The following is a 17,115-nucleotide window of genomic DNA, read 5'->3' on the forward strand; positions in this document are numbered from 1 at the left end:
AGAGAGAAAGAGGAAGAGCTAGAGAAAGAGAAATAGGGGAGAGAAAGATAGTGAGAGAAATAGGGAATGGGAGAGATAGGATGAGAGAAAGAGATTGGGAAGACAGGAAGAAAGAGAAAGGTAGAAAGCAAGGTAAGTAGGTATTGAAAGAAATAGTTAGATATACAGATATAATGATAGGATTCTAACAAACAAGCGAATGCAATGTTGTCCCCATGGCCTCTCTCGGTCTTTAAATTCTCTCTCTGCCACAAAAGAAGCACAAAAGTTGGAAACCTGGCATTTTTCGTGTTTCTTTACAAACCAATTGATTGTAATTTATATATTTATCTACAAACTTCTAAAGATTAATTTCAGCTGTAAGAGGCCCCTCTACTACACGTTTTCTTGAATTCCTGCACTCCACACATAATAACCAAGGGGGTTGCAGTGTGGGGAGTTAGGTGGCCAGATGTAAGGGGGGGGATGTAGTTGCAGAAATTATCTGACAGCCATGACTGGGCTCTCCCTACTTGTGTGGCATGGTGCAGATTCTTGTTGCCAGACATTGTCCTCCAGCTGCTGCCCTCTTGACCCAGGGCAGTACTACCTCCTCTAGGCACTTGATGTAGGCCTCCGTGTTGAGTGTGAGGCCGTGTGGGAAGATGAATGAAGGCATAACGTTGCCATCACTAGTGACCACTTAAAGCACCATGATGTTGATTGGATGTTTGATTTTTTTTCACTCTCACTACATGTCTTGGGGCCACGGCAAGCCAACGGTTGTTCTGTGTGTTCATCTAGCTGATCCTGGCAGAAATAGTTCTCAGCTGAGAAAAACCAAAGTATGTTCAGTTGGAGTTTATTCAAAAGCTTCGTACAGCTGTCTTTCATCTTGTCTTTGATGGCTTGGCATAAAAATTGGCCCTTTCTCATCTTGTATGAGGAATACCGAATGTCTTCATGCACTACCTGCCTGATAAGAAATTCAGATACTTCCATGTCCCTAGCATTGGATCTGATTGACATGGAGGGATCCTTATCTATTATGGCCTGGATCTCACCAACAAATTCAGTTCTTTTCTTATCAGAATGATCAGAGGGAGTTTTCCGAGCTGCCCTACCTTCCTAATCACCACTAGACTCATCCAACTCTTTCCGAATCCTCTGCACTGTCCTCGGCTTGACACCAAACACTCTGAAATGTTCGTATTGGAGTTTGCGGCACGAATGACAATCAGTACAGCATGTAGTTTCCAAATTTCTGGCAGAGTTCATTGCATCATGGTGCTGTTTTTTCTCACAGACAGTGCCCAACTAACCCTACTCTAATGTGTAGTCAACAAAATAAAAAAAACAATGTGCATGCATGAAGTTAAAAATATAAGACGGTAAAAATTTACCCATCACACACTGTACACACACATATATATATATATATATCATCATCATTATTTAACGTCCGTTTTCCATGCTGGTATGGGTTGGACGGTTTGACGGGTCTGGCAAGGCAAGCCAGGAGGCTGCGCCAGACTCCAGTCTGATCTGGCAAGGTTTCTACAGCTGGACACCCTTCCCAACACCAGCCACTCCGAGAGTGTAGTGGGTGCCAGTCAGGCGGCACTGGCATCAGCCACAATTACAATTTCCATTCTGCCTATACACACACATATATATATATATATATATATATATATATATATATATATATATATATATATATATATATATATATATATGTGTATAGGCACAGGAGTGGCAGTGTGGTAAGTAGCTTGCTTACCAACCACATGGTTCTGGGTTCAGTCCCACTGTGTGACATCTTGGGCGTCTTCTACTATAGCCTTGGACCGACCAAAGCCTTGTGAGTGGATTTGGTAAACGGAAACTGAAAAGGAGTCGTATATATATATATATATATATATATATATATAAATATATATATGTGTGTGTGTGTGTGTGTGTGTCTGTATTTGTCCCCCTTGCATTGCTTGACATCTGATGCTGGTGTGTTTATGTCCCTGTAAACTAGCAGTTCGGCAAAAGAACCGATAGAATAAGTACGAGGCTTACAAAGAATAAGTCCCGGGGGTCGATTTGCTCTACTAAAGGTGGTGCTCTAGTATGGCCACAGTCAAATGACTGAAACAAGTAAAAGAGTAAAAAAGAGATTATATAAATATACAATGAAAGCTTATAATTTTATTTACAAAATTTTCACTCGTCACTATTTTTTAACTAATGCAGAATATGCGCATGTTTTTACACACATACACAGTGGGTCCAAGGAAGCACTTGGCTCTGAATGCACTGCTTCCCAAAGCAGAAACAGCTGTAAGCCAATGAAGTTTTTAATAGCATATAAGATGCATTTACTTTTCCCTGAATATGTGCTGCTGAAATTAGGGTGCGTCTAATATGCCCATGTGTCTTTTATGCCATCAAACAGTAATATTTATATAAAAGTATAGATTGTTGAGTAAAATTTAGATATAAAGATTTATATACATATTTTTTGTGGCATTTATTTATTCATTCAAAGATGATGAGTCATTGCTTCAGTTTTAGGTTTCTCAACTTTATGCGTTTGTTTAGGAAACACATACATTATACACGTGTGTGTGTGTGTGTGTGTGTGTATATATGGGGGGTGTTTGTGAGTGTTTATGTCACAAAGATCTGTTTGTAGGAGTGTAATGTAACTGTGTGTGTTTAGTGTTTTTGTAGCAAGTAAAGACCTCTTTATTATTTTTATTACTAAAAGTTAATTATAACTATTATGACTAATTATTACTGAGAGTAAGGTGTTAATGAGACTGGTAAAGTGCTGAGCTAAATACATTACAACAACACAAACCATTGCTTGTGTTGTTGTAATGGCCTGTATTTGGTGTTCTTGTGGCATCTCCAGAAACTTATTAAGGAGTGAACAAGATTTTCATTCCCTCTTCCGATGACTGATGACTAATTACAAGGAGTGAACAGGGTTAAATATCTTACATTAATATCAAATGGAGATTGAGCCAATATGGTAGCTTCCGCGTGATCCTTTAACCTGTTAGAAATAGCAACCAAATCTTCCTTTAATTACATTCAATTCTGAGTGGTGAAGTCCTTACGATCAATGACTGGATTGCCTTTCATTGCTGGCAGAATTGTTAACACACTGGGGAAGATATTTTGTGGCATTCCATCTGGATTTTTATGTTCTGAGTTCAAATTCAGCTGAGGTTAATTTTTGCCTTTCATCCTTTCAGGGTCGATAAAACAAGCACCTGTTGAGCATTAGGGATCGATGTGATTGACTTACTGCCCCACCCCTGAAATTGCTGGCCTTGTGCCAAAATTTGAAACCAGTGATAATTCTGGTTCTCTTCACTCTGAGTTCAAATAATGTCAAGATAACTTTACTGACCATGAAAGTTGAGGTACAGGCCTTGTTCTGGGGTCAGCTCTTCTCTCTCCATCTCTTTCCTTCTCTCTCTCTCTCTTTCCCCTTCTCTTTCTTTCCCCATCCCGCCCCACTCTTTCTCACCCTCTCTGAAATTAACAATGATTAAACCTGGCAAGGGTATAGGATACCCTTGCTATATCTAAAATACCCAAGACCAGGGGTTTGGCACCCACACCAAGCATGTATAGGGTGACCCCCAAAAGTTTTTAGATCATTTCAGAATATAATAACCCTTTTATTTATTAAAAATTCACATTTATTCTTTTGTAAACAAAACACTTCTTGGAAAACATTTTTAATTAATTCTGAAAAATTACATCCTTCAAATGGCTACCTTTTTGTCATTGACAATTGAAAAAAATTGATAATACAGTTCCATATTCAAGAGATGAGGAATTATGTACATTATTTACATTTGACGGATATTTGTCTTCATCTTGTTTGTTGTTAACACAACGTTTCGGCTGATATTCCCTCCAGCCTTCATCAGGTGTCTTGGGGAAATTTCGAACCTGGGTTCTCATTCCTAGGGTATTTTTCGATGCTTACCTTAGGAATGAGAACCCATTTTTGAAATTTCCCCAAGACACCTGATGAAGGGTATATGATGGAGGGTGTATCAGCTGAAATGTGTTAACAACAAACAAGATGAGGACAAATATCCATCAAATGTAAATAATGAAAAAAATTGATCGTTAATAAAGTTCCGTTTTAAAATGGTTTAGTGACTTTTGGGCCACCCTTTGTATGTTTGTGTATGTCAGTGGTTCCCAAACTTTTTCAGGCTGCTGCTGTCCCCTTGGTTCTGAGGCCACATTCCTAGTGTCCCCATCCACCACTCACCATCACAGACATGAACCATTTTTTGCAGCAAATTCAAAACAATATTTCACAAATAAAACTTGACCTCATTAACCTTTTATTTTATTTGTTTCCACTGCTCCCAGGGGGTGGGGGCGGTACTGCCCACTTTGGGAACCACTGGTGTATATGAAACAGATTTCTGTCCTGTTTCATTGCCGTTTAATGTGCACATTCCATACTGGCATTGGTCGGATAATTTAATAGGACCCCAAAAGCTGCAAAAATGCCACATTCTGCTGTAATAACCATGTCATTCTTAATGTCCCCCACTTTACATTGAGTCCTGGATGCTTTTTAGAGGACATTAACACCAGTGAGGTCCCTAGGCAAAGAAGTCCTCCCCCTCCTCAACTTAGTATGAGTGTATCTGAGAGGTAGGGGGAAGGTGGTTTTATGCCAGGTGTTGAATGTGTGAAATAATGTAGAAGATACTTGCCCATGGTGTCACACAGTAGGATTGAAACTAGAACCCCTTGGTTGTGAAACTAAACACGTAACCTCATAACTACGCCTGATTGATCACGCCTGATTGAGCAAATATTTACCATTAATTCACTGGATTTAATTTGGATTAAATCATTGGATTAATTTATTGGACTTAATTTAATCTGCTGAAGCAGATTCTCTGTCAAAACTGGTTTGTTTTATGAAAAAAAGAAGAAAAGTAAATACAAACACAAAAAAAAAAAAAAAATATGGAGATTGCTATTAATTCTGCTTAGCTCAGCTGCTATTAGCTTCTGGAGGATTGCAAGCAAGCTTTTGGCCAATCAACAGAGTTCCATGTTGAGAAAGCAGCCAATCAGAACACTTGTTAATGAGACAACAGCCATTCATCAGTTAGCACTGGAGAGAGATTTTAGCTGATATGGAACATAAGGCTGTAGTACAGCTGACTTAGAAGATGTTCTTAAATATATTCCCGTACACACACACACACAAACGTATTCTATACACACACATACCGGCCCACCTGCAGGCATGCTCACAGAGATGTACACACAAGCAAAAATATTCACTCACATGTGTAGGACTTCAAACACATGTATATTTATACATTCCACTTTGCACACACACACACACACACACACACACACACACACACACACACAACACATATGCTCACACACATATATATATACACACATATACATATCCACATACATGCTAATCTTGCTAATTCTTATCTATAAATTCTTATTCTTTCAGCAACTCAATTTCTATATATGTGTTGTGGGTGTGTAAGAACGTGTAAAGTACCAGTGAAATAGTGGAGCTGATATACTGACTACCCCCCCCCCCCCGAAATTTCTGACTGCAAACATATGTTATAAACAATTTTTATTATTATGATAAGGATAATAATAATGATAATAATCATCCATATTTCTATGGATCTTATAAAATTTGTTGAGGGAGATTTTCAACAGCCAGACGCTCTTCATGTCAGCAATCCTTACCTGTTTCTTCCAAGCCACGTAATATTTCCCCGAATATTCAATCGCAGAGGATTGCAAACAAACAACACTGCTTGTATGATGGTGATGTTTGTTTACAATTTTAATTGTGCTGGTTTCACATTAAAAACGCTGGTGTTTGGGCCACATAAGAAGCACCTAGTACTCTCTGTAAAGTGACTGGTGTTAGGAAGGACATCCAATTATAAAAACCATGCCAAAACAGAAAATGGATCCTGTGCAGACCCTGATCTTTCCAGCTCCTGTCAAACCATCCAACCCATACCAGCATGGAAAATGACAAAATAATAATGATGATGGTGCTCTTTGTCAAGACAAGGAGATACATACACATGACAGGCTTCCTTTCAGTTTTCATCTGACAAATTCACTCACATGGTGTTTGGTCAAACCAGGTCCATAGAAGATACTTGCCTACAATGCTGTGCAGTGGAACTGAATTTAAAGCCATGTGGTTGCGAACTGAAATTAGCAGAGTTCAAATGAAGATCCAATAAAGTGCTGGGGATCTCAAAAGGATCAACTGGAAATTGTGTGTGTGTGTGTGCATGTACTGGAGAACTTCGAGTATTTTTTGAATGCCTCTCATCATCACAAACAAATCGGTTCAAGAACAATTTCTCAAACGTAAACCATCTTTGGTGACAGTGTCTTGAGTAATGAGGAACCAACTGTTTGGGAACCAACTGTTTGGGAACCAACTGTTTGGGAACCAACTGTTTGGGAACCAACTGGGGAGTGTCAGTGGTGGGGAGAGCATCAGTTGTTGTCCTTCTTTTACTCAGTGCAGATCCCTGTTTCAATCTGTTGTGCCTCCTCATGAATTTCTCAGGGCAAAAATAATTGCTGTTTAAAAATATTTCAGGTGACAAACGGCCTTCAGGAATGAATTGAACTCATTAACTGAGGTTCCACTGTATATATACATCATCATCATTTAATGTACGCTTTCCATGCTGGCATGAGTTGGGCAGTTTGACTCAGGACTGGCTAACCAGGAGGCTGCACCAGACTCCAATCTGATCTGGCAAAGTTTCTTCAGCTGGATGCCCTCCCTAATGCCAGCCACTCTGAGAGTTTAGTGGGTGCTTTTACACGCCACCATTGTGAGGGCCAGTCAGGCGGTACTGGCAATGACCACGCTCAAAGGGTGTTTTTATATGCTACCTGCATAGGAGCCAGTCCAGTGGCACTGGCAACGACCACGCTCAAATGTTGTTTTCACGTGCCACTGGCACATGTGCCGGTAAGGTGACGCTGGCAATGATCATGCTCAAATGGTGCTTTTCACATGTCACTGGCACAGGAGCCAATCCATGGCCCTGGCAATGATCACGCTTGGATGTGCTCTTAACATTCCACTGCCACAAGTGCCAATCAGGTGGTACTGTCATCAGCCATGTCAGCGATTTTGATTTGTTTACACTCGCCTCAATAGGTCTTCTCAAGCAAAGTTTATTGTCCAATGAACGAGGGGTACTCATAAGTGGGCTGGTTACACCCCACGTTTGGATGTGCTTTTTAACGTTCCACTGGCACGAGTGCCAATGGGCAGTACTGTCATTGGCCACATCAGTGATTTTGATTTCATGTATGTCTATATCTATGCATGTGTAAATATGTGTGTATATTCCCCCATCTTATTCTCACTCAAGCAGACTTACCTACACATCCACCTTTTCTGTTCTTCTTTCCAATTTCTCTATCTCACATTCACCTTAAACCTTGACCCCGCAAGACTCTCTCTCTCTCTCTCTCCCCTTCCCCATTGTGCCCCACTAAGTTAAGAAGTTTTGCCTTACAGGTATTTGGTAACCTCACCGGTGCTGGTGCCAAAATAAAAAGTACCTACTACACACTGTGGAGTGGTTGGCACCTGGAAGGGCGTCCAGCTGTAGAATCCCCGTCAAAGCAGTCATTGTGATGCAGTGTAGCCCTCTGGCTTGTCTGTTCATGTCAAACCATCCAACCCATTCCAGCATGGAAAAAAAAGGACATTAAATGATGATGACGATGATGATGATGATATTCATACACTTTACTTCTTTTCTCTCTCCTACTTCTCCCCCCCCCCCGTGTCTACAATATTGTAACTGTTCTTTCTTCTCTTTAATGGGAGATATTTAACTTTATTTCTTTCCCTCTCTTTAATTTCCTTTGCCCTCCATTACTTCCTCTGCCTCTTCCTCTTCTTCCTCCTCCTCTTCCTCCTCTTCCTCTTCCTTCTCTTAATCATCATTATATTTACCTAAAGTTCAACAGTCAATAATTTTTCTTTGCAGCAACTTTGTGGTGTGTGTGCGTGTGTGTGTGTGCTAATCGCATGGACTGCCCAAAATGTTACATATTTTCACTCTTTCCTTGTAGCCTCATCAACATACCAATCTTATATAGAACACCACATGCATACATACATACATACATACATATATACATACATACACATGCACATGTAAACACACACACACACATGCCCATAATTTATGAATCTACAATGCAGTCAGTCCCTCACTCACGAGCAATTCTGACCTGGCAGCATTACCATGTTTCACTTGTTAGTTTCAATGGCCAGGTATTTGTGGGCAGACGGGGATCCTCTTCTTGGTCCTCTCATCCTTGACCCAGGAGCAAAATTAAGGATGTGGTGAGGGAAAGGGCTGCACTAGCAGTCATACAGCTGAGTTAGCTGGAGTAACATGAAGTGAAGTACCTCGCTCAAGCACACAACACACAATCTAGTTCAGGGATTAAATGCACATTTTTGTGCTCCTGAGCCAAATACTCCAAATGCTAGGCCACATGCCTTCACTGTCTACACATGCCTAGGGGTATAAGGATTCAGATGTTATGTATTTCAACATACAAACACACTCATGTAGGAATGTGTATGTAAATGTGTGTATGTAGACAGGAGTAAACAAAGGCGCAGGAGGGGCTGTGTGGTAAGAAGCTTGCTTACCAACCACATGGTTCTGGGTTCAGTCCCACTGCATGGCACCTTGGGCAAGTGTCTTCTACTATAGCCATGGGCCAACCAAAGCTTTGTAAGTGGATTTGGATGACGGAAACTGAAAGAAGCCATCATGTGTGTATATATATATATGTGTGTGTGTGTGTGTGTGTGTGTGTGCCTGCCTGTGTTTGTCCCCCCAACATTGCATGACAACCGATGCGGGTGTGTTTACGTCCCCGTAACTTAGCGGTTCGGCAAAAGAGATCGATAAAATAAATACTAGGCTTACAAGGAATAAGTCCTGGGGTCGATTTTCTTGACTAGAGGCAGTGCTCCAGCATGGCTGCATTCAAATGACAAACAAAAGAATAAACGAATGAAGTGGTATTTCAAATATGACTCTGCATTTCAGTAATTGTGTGTGTGTGTGTGTGTGTGTGCATGCACGTGTAGAGAAGTTGCAGGTTTTAATGCAGTTGTACATAGGCTTTCTACTAATCCTGAAAGCATTGTTCACACCTACAGAGCAGTTAACCTCTATGACTGCACGTAATCTTGCTTTTCTGTCCCAAATAACAATGTCGGGTATTTTATGTTTGCATTTGGTACAAGTTTTGATGGGAATGTCCCTTCAATATTCTTCTTGTTGATATGCATTCTACAACAGAGATGTTGTTTATATATATATATATATATATATATATTTATTCTTTTATTAGTTTCAGTTATTTGACTGCGGTCATGCTGGAGCACAGCCTTTAGTTGAACAAATCAACCCCATGACTTATTCTTTGTAAACCAAGTATTTATTCTGTCAGACTCTTTTGCCAAACTGCTAAGTTACGGGTTGTAAACACACCAACATCAGTTGTCAAGCGATGGTGTGGTGTGTGGGGGGGGACAAATGCAGACATACAAACATATACATACATACATACATATATATGATCCATTTTGTATTTTCTAAATTCCTATGAAGATGGATTATCCGTGTACAGGCAAGGATGAAAGTATATCAGAACAATCAGGGTGAATGTGAAAGGGCTAGCAACTGACATGATGAAGCAATCATCGTGTTTGTGTATGCATGCATGCATGTGCACACATGAATCTATGCATGCGTGTATATGGGTACACATGAATGCATGTGTATATATTCACACACACACATTGTTGTAGGTGTACAAAACTGTGTCTACAGTTATTTACTTTCTTTGTGTATGTGCACGTGTGGCTCTACAAATATGTGTATGTTTATATGTTATATCGCATACCTCTAAATATAGAAAGCCATATAATTGCACACAGCCACAGAGGCACAACTACACATGTACTATTAATATCATTGCACTGTTTTACAACTGTTGTACCACATGCACAAACTTTGCTGGCCACACACACACACACACACACACACACACACACACACACACACACACACACACACACACACACACACACACGAAGTGCATTTGTTTGCGTGCATGCACACATGGTAGCATTCTTTCTAAAGAGGGCCTGGCTCTTTGCCAAAAGCTCTTGCAAATAGAATTTTTGGGGTTCTTCTTAATAAAAGCTAGTTCCAGTAGCTTATCTAACAACACAAATCTCTCAAACACCTCTGTTATTCAAGATATTTCATTCCTTCTTCGTGTTTTCGCGTGAATAAGGGGAGGGGGATGCTTTTCATTTCGTTGCTTTTCTTTTATGTGTCACTGTTTTATTTTCTTTATCATTTTTATCGAATTGTATTATTTGTGTGTGAGCATATATTTATATATATATATATATATATATATATATATATATATATATATATATATATATAATTGAGCAGGTGTGGTTGTGTGGTAAGAAGTTTGCTTCCCAACCTCATGGTTTCAGTTTCATTGCATGGCACTTGCCTTGGGCTGACTGAAGCATTGTGAGTGGATTTGGTTAATGGAAACTGAAAGAAACCCATCATATATATGACGGATTTCTTTCAGTGTGTGTATGCACACGCACACACACACACACACACACACACACACACACACACACACACACACACACACACACACACACACACACACACACACACACAAATATACACCTTGATCACAGCTGTCTGACGAATGGAAACGTAAAACTCTGAGTAGCAGTTTTTTGCGATGTTTTTGCAGCTTTAATAAAAAAAGCATCTTACTCTACCTTTGGTATTCGAGTACTATTTTTTCCCACCTTGTTTTGCTTTTATGCGATTACTCGTGCATGTGTGTGTGTGCATACATATCTATCTATCTATCTATCTATCTATCTATCTATCTATCTATCTATCTATCTATCTATCTATCTATCTATCTATATATCATCATCATCATCATCATCGTTTAACGTCCGCTTTCCATGCTAGCATGGGTTGGACGATTTGACTGAGGACTGGTGAAACCGGATGGCAACACCAGGCTCCAGTCTGATTTGGCAGAGTTTCTACAGCTGGATGCCCTTCCTAACGCCAACCACTCAGAGTGTAGTGGGTGCTTTTACGTGTCACCCGCACGAAAACGGCCACGCTCGAAATGGTGTCTTTTATGTGCCACCCGCACAAGCCAGTCCAGGGGCACTGGCAACGATCTCGCTCGAAAATCCTACAGGAGCCAGTCAGGCGGTACTGGCAACGGCCACGCTCAAAATGGTGCATCTCATGTGCCACCCGCACAAGAACCAGTCCAGGGGCACTGGCAACGATCTTACTTGGCTTGCCGGGTCTTCTCACGCACAGCCCATTTCCAAAGGTCTCGGTCCGTAGTCATCGCCTCGGTGAGGCCCAATGTACGAAGGTCTTGCCTCACCACCTCAGCCCAGGTCTTCCTGGGCCTACCTCTTCCACGGGTTCCCTCAACTGTTAGGGTGTGGCACTTTTTCACGCAGCTATCCTCCTCCATTCTCACCACATGTCCATACCAGCGCAATCGTCTCTCTTGCACGCCACAACTGATGCTTCTAATGTTCAGCTTTTCTCTCAAGATACTTACACTCTGACGGGTATTCACATTGACATTACACATCCAACGGAGCATACTGGCTTCATTCCTTGCGAGCTTACGTATGTCCTCAGATATATATATATATATATATATATATATATATGTATATATAAGGATAAGATCATTATTTTAAATCTAGTGTCAGCATGGGAAGGCAAAAAAAAAACCTTCTAGGTTATAATAATTATTAAAACTATAAATAAGGGTGTCTAAGAGACACCACCATGCTTGAGATAGCAGTCAAAACGCAGAAACCCTGGGTCTGGAATTATCTAATTTTTACTAGTTTGTCTTTTGTCTTTTCACCTTGTGCTGTATTGAATACTTTGTACTTTTAGAGTCAGGTTTTGACTGCTATTTCAAGCATGGTGGTATCTCTTAGATACTCTTGGTTATAAGTTTAATATATAAATATATGTATGCATGCATGTATGTATGTATGTATGTATGCATGCATTTGTGAGTCTTTGTTTGCATTTGTTTCCCATCACCACTTGACAACTGATATTGGTTTGTTTACATCCCCATAACTTAGCAATTCAGTGAAAAAAAAAAAGAGACTTACAAAATAAGTTTCAGGCTTTAAAAAAAAATAAGTACTGAGGTCGATTTGTTCAACTAAAATTTTTCAAGGTATTGCCCCAGTATGGCCACAGTTTAATGACTGAAACAAGTAAATGATAAAAAATGTATGCATGCATAACAATGTGAGCATACACCTGGAAATGTATGCAGGCAATCAGACACCTGTACAGATGCTTACGTTTGTTGCATGTGCACTGTGTTGTGTGTTGTGTTTGTGTTGTGTTTGTGTTATGTGTTGTGTTTGGTGTGTTTGTGTTGCATTGTGTTGTGTTCAAACCTTGAGCATGGGGTACAGCAGACATCAAACAATGCAATGGTAGTAATAAATTTGTATATTTGTGCCCAAGTGAAGTCTATGTATGTATGTATGTATGTGTGTATGCAAAAATACAAATTCTATATATAGATACAAGCTATATACATACGTATACATATGCACATTCACACATATGCATGCATGTATATTTTACACACACACACACACACACACACACACACACACACACACACACACACACGTACAATATGTGTGTGTGTATGCATATATACATAAAAAGTACAATGACTATGAATTTAAGGTTTTCAAAATACTGAAAAACAGCTTAAGAGAACTTCAGACTTTTCTATGGCCATTGTGTTTATGGACTGGGTATATAATAATAATAATAATAATAATAATAATAATAATACTGTTTTAGTCTGCCTGGCTGGCAACACTTTAAACTTTTACTTCATGGTTGAATGGTTATCAGAAGGTTGAATATAATCAGCCTACAATATGTAAAAAGCATTTGCCATGCTATTATGTATTACACTCACGTGTGTGCGTGTGTGTGTGTGTGTGTGTGTGCGTGTGTGTGTTATGATACAAGGAGATGGAATGAACAGGCTTTAATGCATATCACAACAAGTGTTTCTGTGCATTAACATCAGCTGTTAATTGCGGAGTGTTTCACATATATAATCTTTTCTACTCTAGGCACAAGGCCCGAAATTTTTGGGGAGGGGATGGGGGCAGTTGATTAGATCGACACCAGTATGCAACTGGTACTTAATTTATCGATCACAAAAGGATGAAAAGCAAAGTCAACCTTGGCAGAATATGAACTCAGAACATAAAGACAGACATCCGGCTTGCTAACAATTCTGCCAGCTCGCTGCCTTGTGTCACATACATATTATTACATAAATACAAATCCAGCAATAGCCGTGTACTTACACATCATCAGCTGAGGAAGTTTTGAAGAGTTCCGTATGAATTCTGTGCACACGAATGGATTTCTACATTTATATCCAATAAAAGGAGCTGCTGTATGATGACATATGGTAGCCGATAACCACAGAAGAGCTTTTAAATGCACGTTATAAGACTAATTACCCAGATGATATTAAATATATGTGCTATAGGACATCATTTTCCATTAGTGTTACTCTTATACATGCCTTGTCCTAATGTTATCTCATCACCATAAGACATTCATTTGTTTGTATGTATTTATATTTGCAACAGAATCCGCATGAGAAATCATCTGAGTTCAACAAGACCAATTTATTCTCAGTTGCCATGGTGATGCAATAAAACGTTTTGAAAGAAATTTAAAGTGCCCATGTGATAACTGTAAACCTACTTTTGGGCCACCCTGTCTATGCTGATGAGGATGTATTTTAAATGCTTAAAACATATTATTACATGGTATTACGAACCAGGTGATACACGAAGGAGTCATACCCTATGACTGGTGTAGCAGCATCATAGTCAACTGCTACAAAGGTAAAGGGGACGCTTTAGATACAAATAATTACAGAGGCATCAAGCTGTTAGATCAGGTTATGAAAGTTACAGAGAGGGTCATAGCCCAACTAATTAGGGAGCGAATCAATTTAGATGAGATGCAGTTTGGGTTCGTGCCAGGTAAAAGCACTACTGATGCCTTATTTCTAGTGAGACAGTTGCAAGAGAAATACCTAGCCAAGGATAAACCTCTGTACCTGGCTTTCGTTGACATGGAGAAAGCCTTTGACAGGGTCCCCCGATCCCTTATCTGGTGGTCAATGAGGAAACTTGGGATAGAAGAATGGCTAGTGAGAGCTGTGCGAGCCATGTACAGAGATGCGGCCAGTAAGGTGAGGGTTGGAAATGAGTACAGCAATGAATTCCGGGTAGAGGTAGGGGTCCACCAAGGTTCCGTCCTCAGCCCCCTATTATTTACCATAGTCCTCCAGGCAATCACAGAGGAGTTCAAGACAGGTTGCCCCTGGGAGCTCCTCTATGCTGATGACCTTGCCCTAATTGCGGAGTCACTATCAGAACTAGAGGAGAAGTTTCAGGTGTGGAAGCAAGGTCTAGAATTGAAGGGCCTTAGAGTCAACCTAGCTAAAACCAAAATCCTAATAAGTAGGAAGGTAGATAAAACACAAACCCCTTCAGGTAGATGGCCCTGCTCAGTATGTAGAAAAGGAGTAGGTAGTAACTCTATAAGATGTACCCGGTGCAAGCTATGGACACATAAGAGGTGCAGCAACATCAAAGGCAGGTTAACTAGCAAGTTAGTTTTTGTTTGTGGCAGATGTTCAGGTGCAATAAAGACTGCAAACAAACAGGAAACAACTTCTATCTCATTCCAGGGTGAAAAACTAGAGGTAGTCGATAGCTTCCGCTATCTGGGCGACCAAGTTAGTAGTGGGGGTGGGTGCGCTGAAAGTGTAGCTGCTAGAATAAGAATAGCCTGGGCAAAGTTTAGAGAGCTCTTACCCCTGCTGGCGACAAAGGGACTCTCACTCAGAGTAAAAGGCAGACTGTATGACGCATGCGTACGAACAACCATGCTACATGGCAGTGAAACATGGGCTGTAACTGCTGAGGACATACGTAAGCTCGCAAGGAATGAAGCCAGTATGCTCCGTTGGATGTGTAATGTCAATGTGAATACCCGTCAGAGTGTAAGTATCTTGAGAGAAAAGCTGAACATTAGAAGCATCAGTTGTGGCGTGCAAGAGAGACGATTGCGCTGGTATGGACATGTGGTGAGAATGGAGGAGGATAGCTGCGTGAAAAAGTGCCACACCCTAACAGTTGAGGGAACCCGTGGAAGAGGTAGGCCCAGGAAGACCTGGGCTGAGGTGGTGAGGCAAGACCTTCGTACATTGGGCCTCACCGAGGCGATGACTACGGACCGAGACCTTTGGAAATGGGCTGTGCGTGAGAAGACCCGGCAAGCCAAGTAAGATCGTTGCCAGTGCCCCTGGACTGGTTCTTGTGCGGGTGGCACATGAGATGCACCATTTTGAGCGTGGCCGTTGCCAGTACCGCCTGACTGGCTCCTGTAGGATTTTCGAGCGAGATCGTTGCCAGTGCCCCTGGACTGGCTTGTGCGGGTGGCACATAAAAGACACCATTTCGAGCGTGGCCGTTTTCGTGCGGGTGACACGTAAAAGCACCCACTACACTCTCTGAGTGGTTGGCGTTAGGAAGGGCATCCAGCTGTAGAAACTCTGCCAAATCAGACTGGAGCCTGGTGTTGCCATCCGGTTTCACCAGTCCTCAGTCAAATCGTCCAACCCATGCTAGCATGGAAAGCGGACGTTAAACGATGATGATGATGATGATGATTCTTTATACTGTTATCATTTCAGGAGGCCATGAGGTTAGCTTTGAAACACAGTGACCGCTTACTGCAGGGAAAATGCCTTATCACATTTGCCAAGATACACAATAGCAACAACGATATTGATGTGAGTAACATCTTTCTTTGTCATAATTTAGATCACTTTAACCCTTTTGTTACCATATTTCTTTTGAAAAACACACTACCTTTATTTTGTGTTAATTTTGGAAATAACGAAAAATCTAGTAAAGTAATTTTGTCATTATCTAGCTGGTGTTAGGAACATAAATTAACATGGAATTTTGATGGAAGGATTTTGTTTAAATTATTTTAAAACCTAAAATTGATATTATAGAATGAGGTGGTGGTGCTGGTGCTGGTGCTGGGGACTCACTCAGGCTGGTTGGTATCAAAAGGGTTAAAGACTCATATATAATTAATCATAATTATTACTGTACTTGGGGAAAACCTGCCTGCCACAACAGAATTGGGATCCTAAGACCATGGCACCATGTAAAAAGCATTGGTGTAGGTGATGATGCCACGAAAAAGCACCCAGTACACTCTGTGGAGTGGTTGACATTAAGAAGGGCATCCAGCCATAGAAGCCAAACCAAAACAGGCCATGGGACCTGGTGTGGCCCCTGGCTTTGCCAGTTCCTGTCAAGTCATCCAACCCATACCAGCGTGGAAAATGGATGGATGATGATAATGATCTTAAATTTGATTTAATTATTAACCAACAGAGCTAAATATAGTTGATTTATGTTTACCGTCGGCTGACACCACATAAAAACTACCCATGCTGGCACCATGGACAAAGTACCTGTGCTGGCACCACATAAAAGGCACCCATATTGGTACCTGTACAAGATACCAGTGCTGGCCCCATGTACAAGGGCCCCTCCCCGTGTTGGTTCTGTGTGTAAGTTACTTGCACTGGCATCACATGGAAGGCACCCAGTACACTTTGTAAAGTGTTAGGAAGGGCATCCACCCTTAGAAACTATGCCAAAACAGGCAATTGGAGAATGTTGCAGCTTTGCAGCCTTGCCATCTCGTGTTAAATGATGATGATGATGATGATGACAGAGATGCTGGCTGGGTGAATCCCCTCTCAGCTCAAAGCTAAAATAAGAGGTTCAAGAGTGCACGTATTAGGCTTGGT

At 40.8% G+C, this 17,115-nt stretch overlaps 1 protein-coding gene across 1 annotated transcript in view; it reads left to right on the forward strand.

Annotated features, from left to right (window-relative positions):
- Positions 1-17,115, forward strand: part of LOC106881946 (43 kDa receptor-associated protein of the synapse) — a 78,213-nt gene that overhangs the window by 54,446 nt on the left and 6,652 nt on the right. Inside the window, exon 2 of the mRNA XM_014932477.3 lies at positions 15,976-16,074. Within this exon, the coding sequence (XP_014787963.1) occupies positions 15,976-16,074 (99 nt within the window). The remainder of the gene's footprint in view (positions 1-15,975; positions 16,075-17,115) is intronic.

Source organism: Octopus bimaculoides, chromosome 2 (assembly GCF_046866305.1).
Source record: "Octopus bimaculoides isolate indiv1 chromosome 2, ASM4686630v1, whole genome shotgun sequence".
NCBI lineage: Eukaryota > Metazoa > Mollusca > Cephalopoda > Octopoda > Octopodidae > Octopus > Octopus bimaculoides.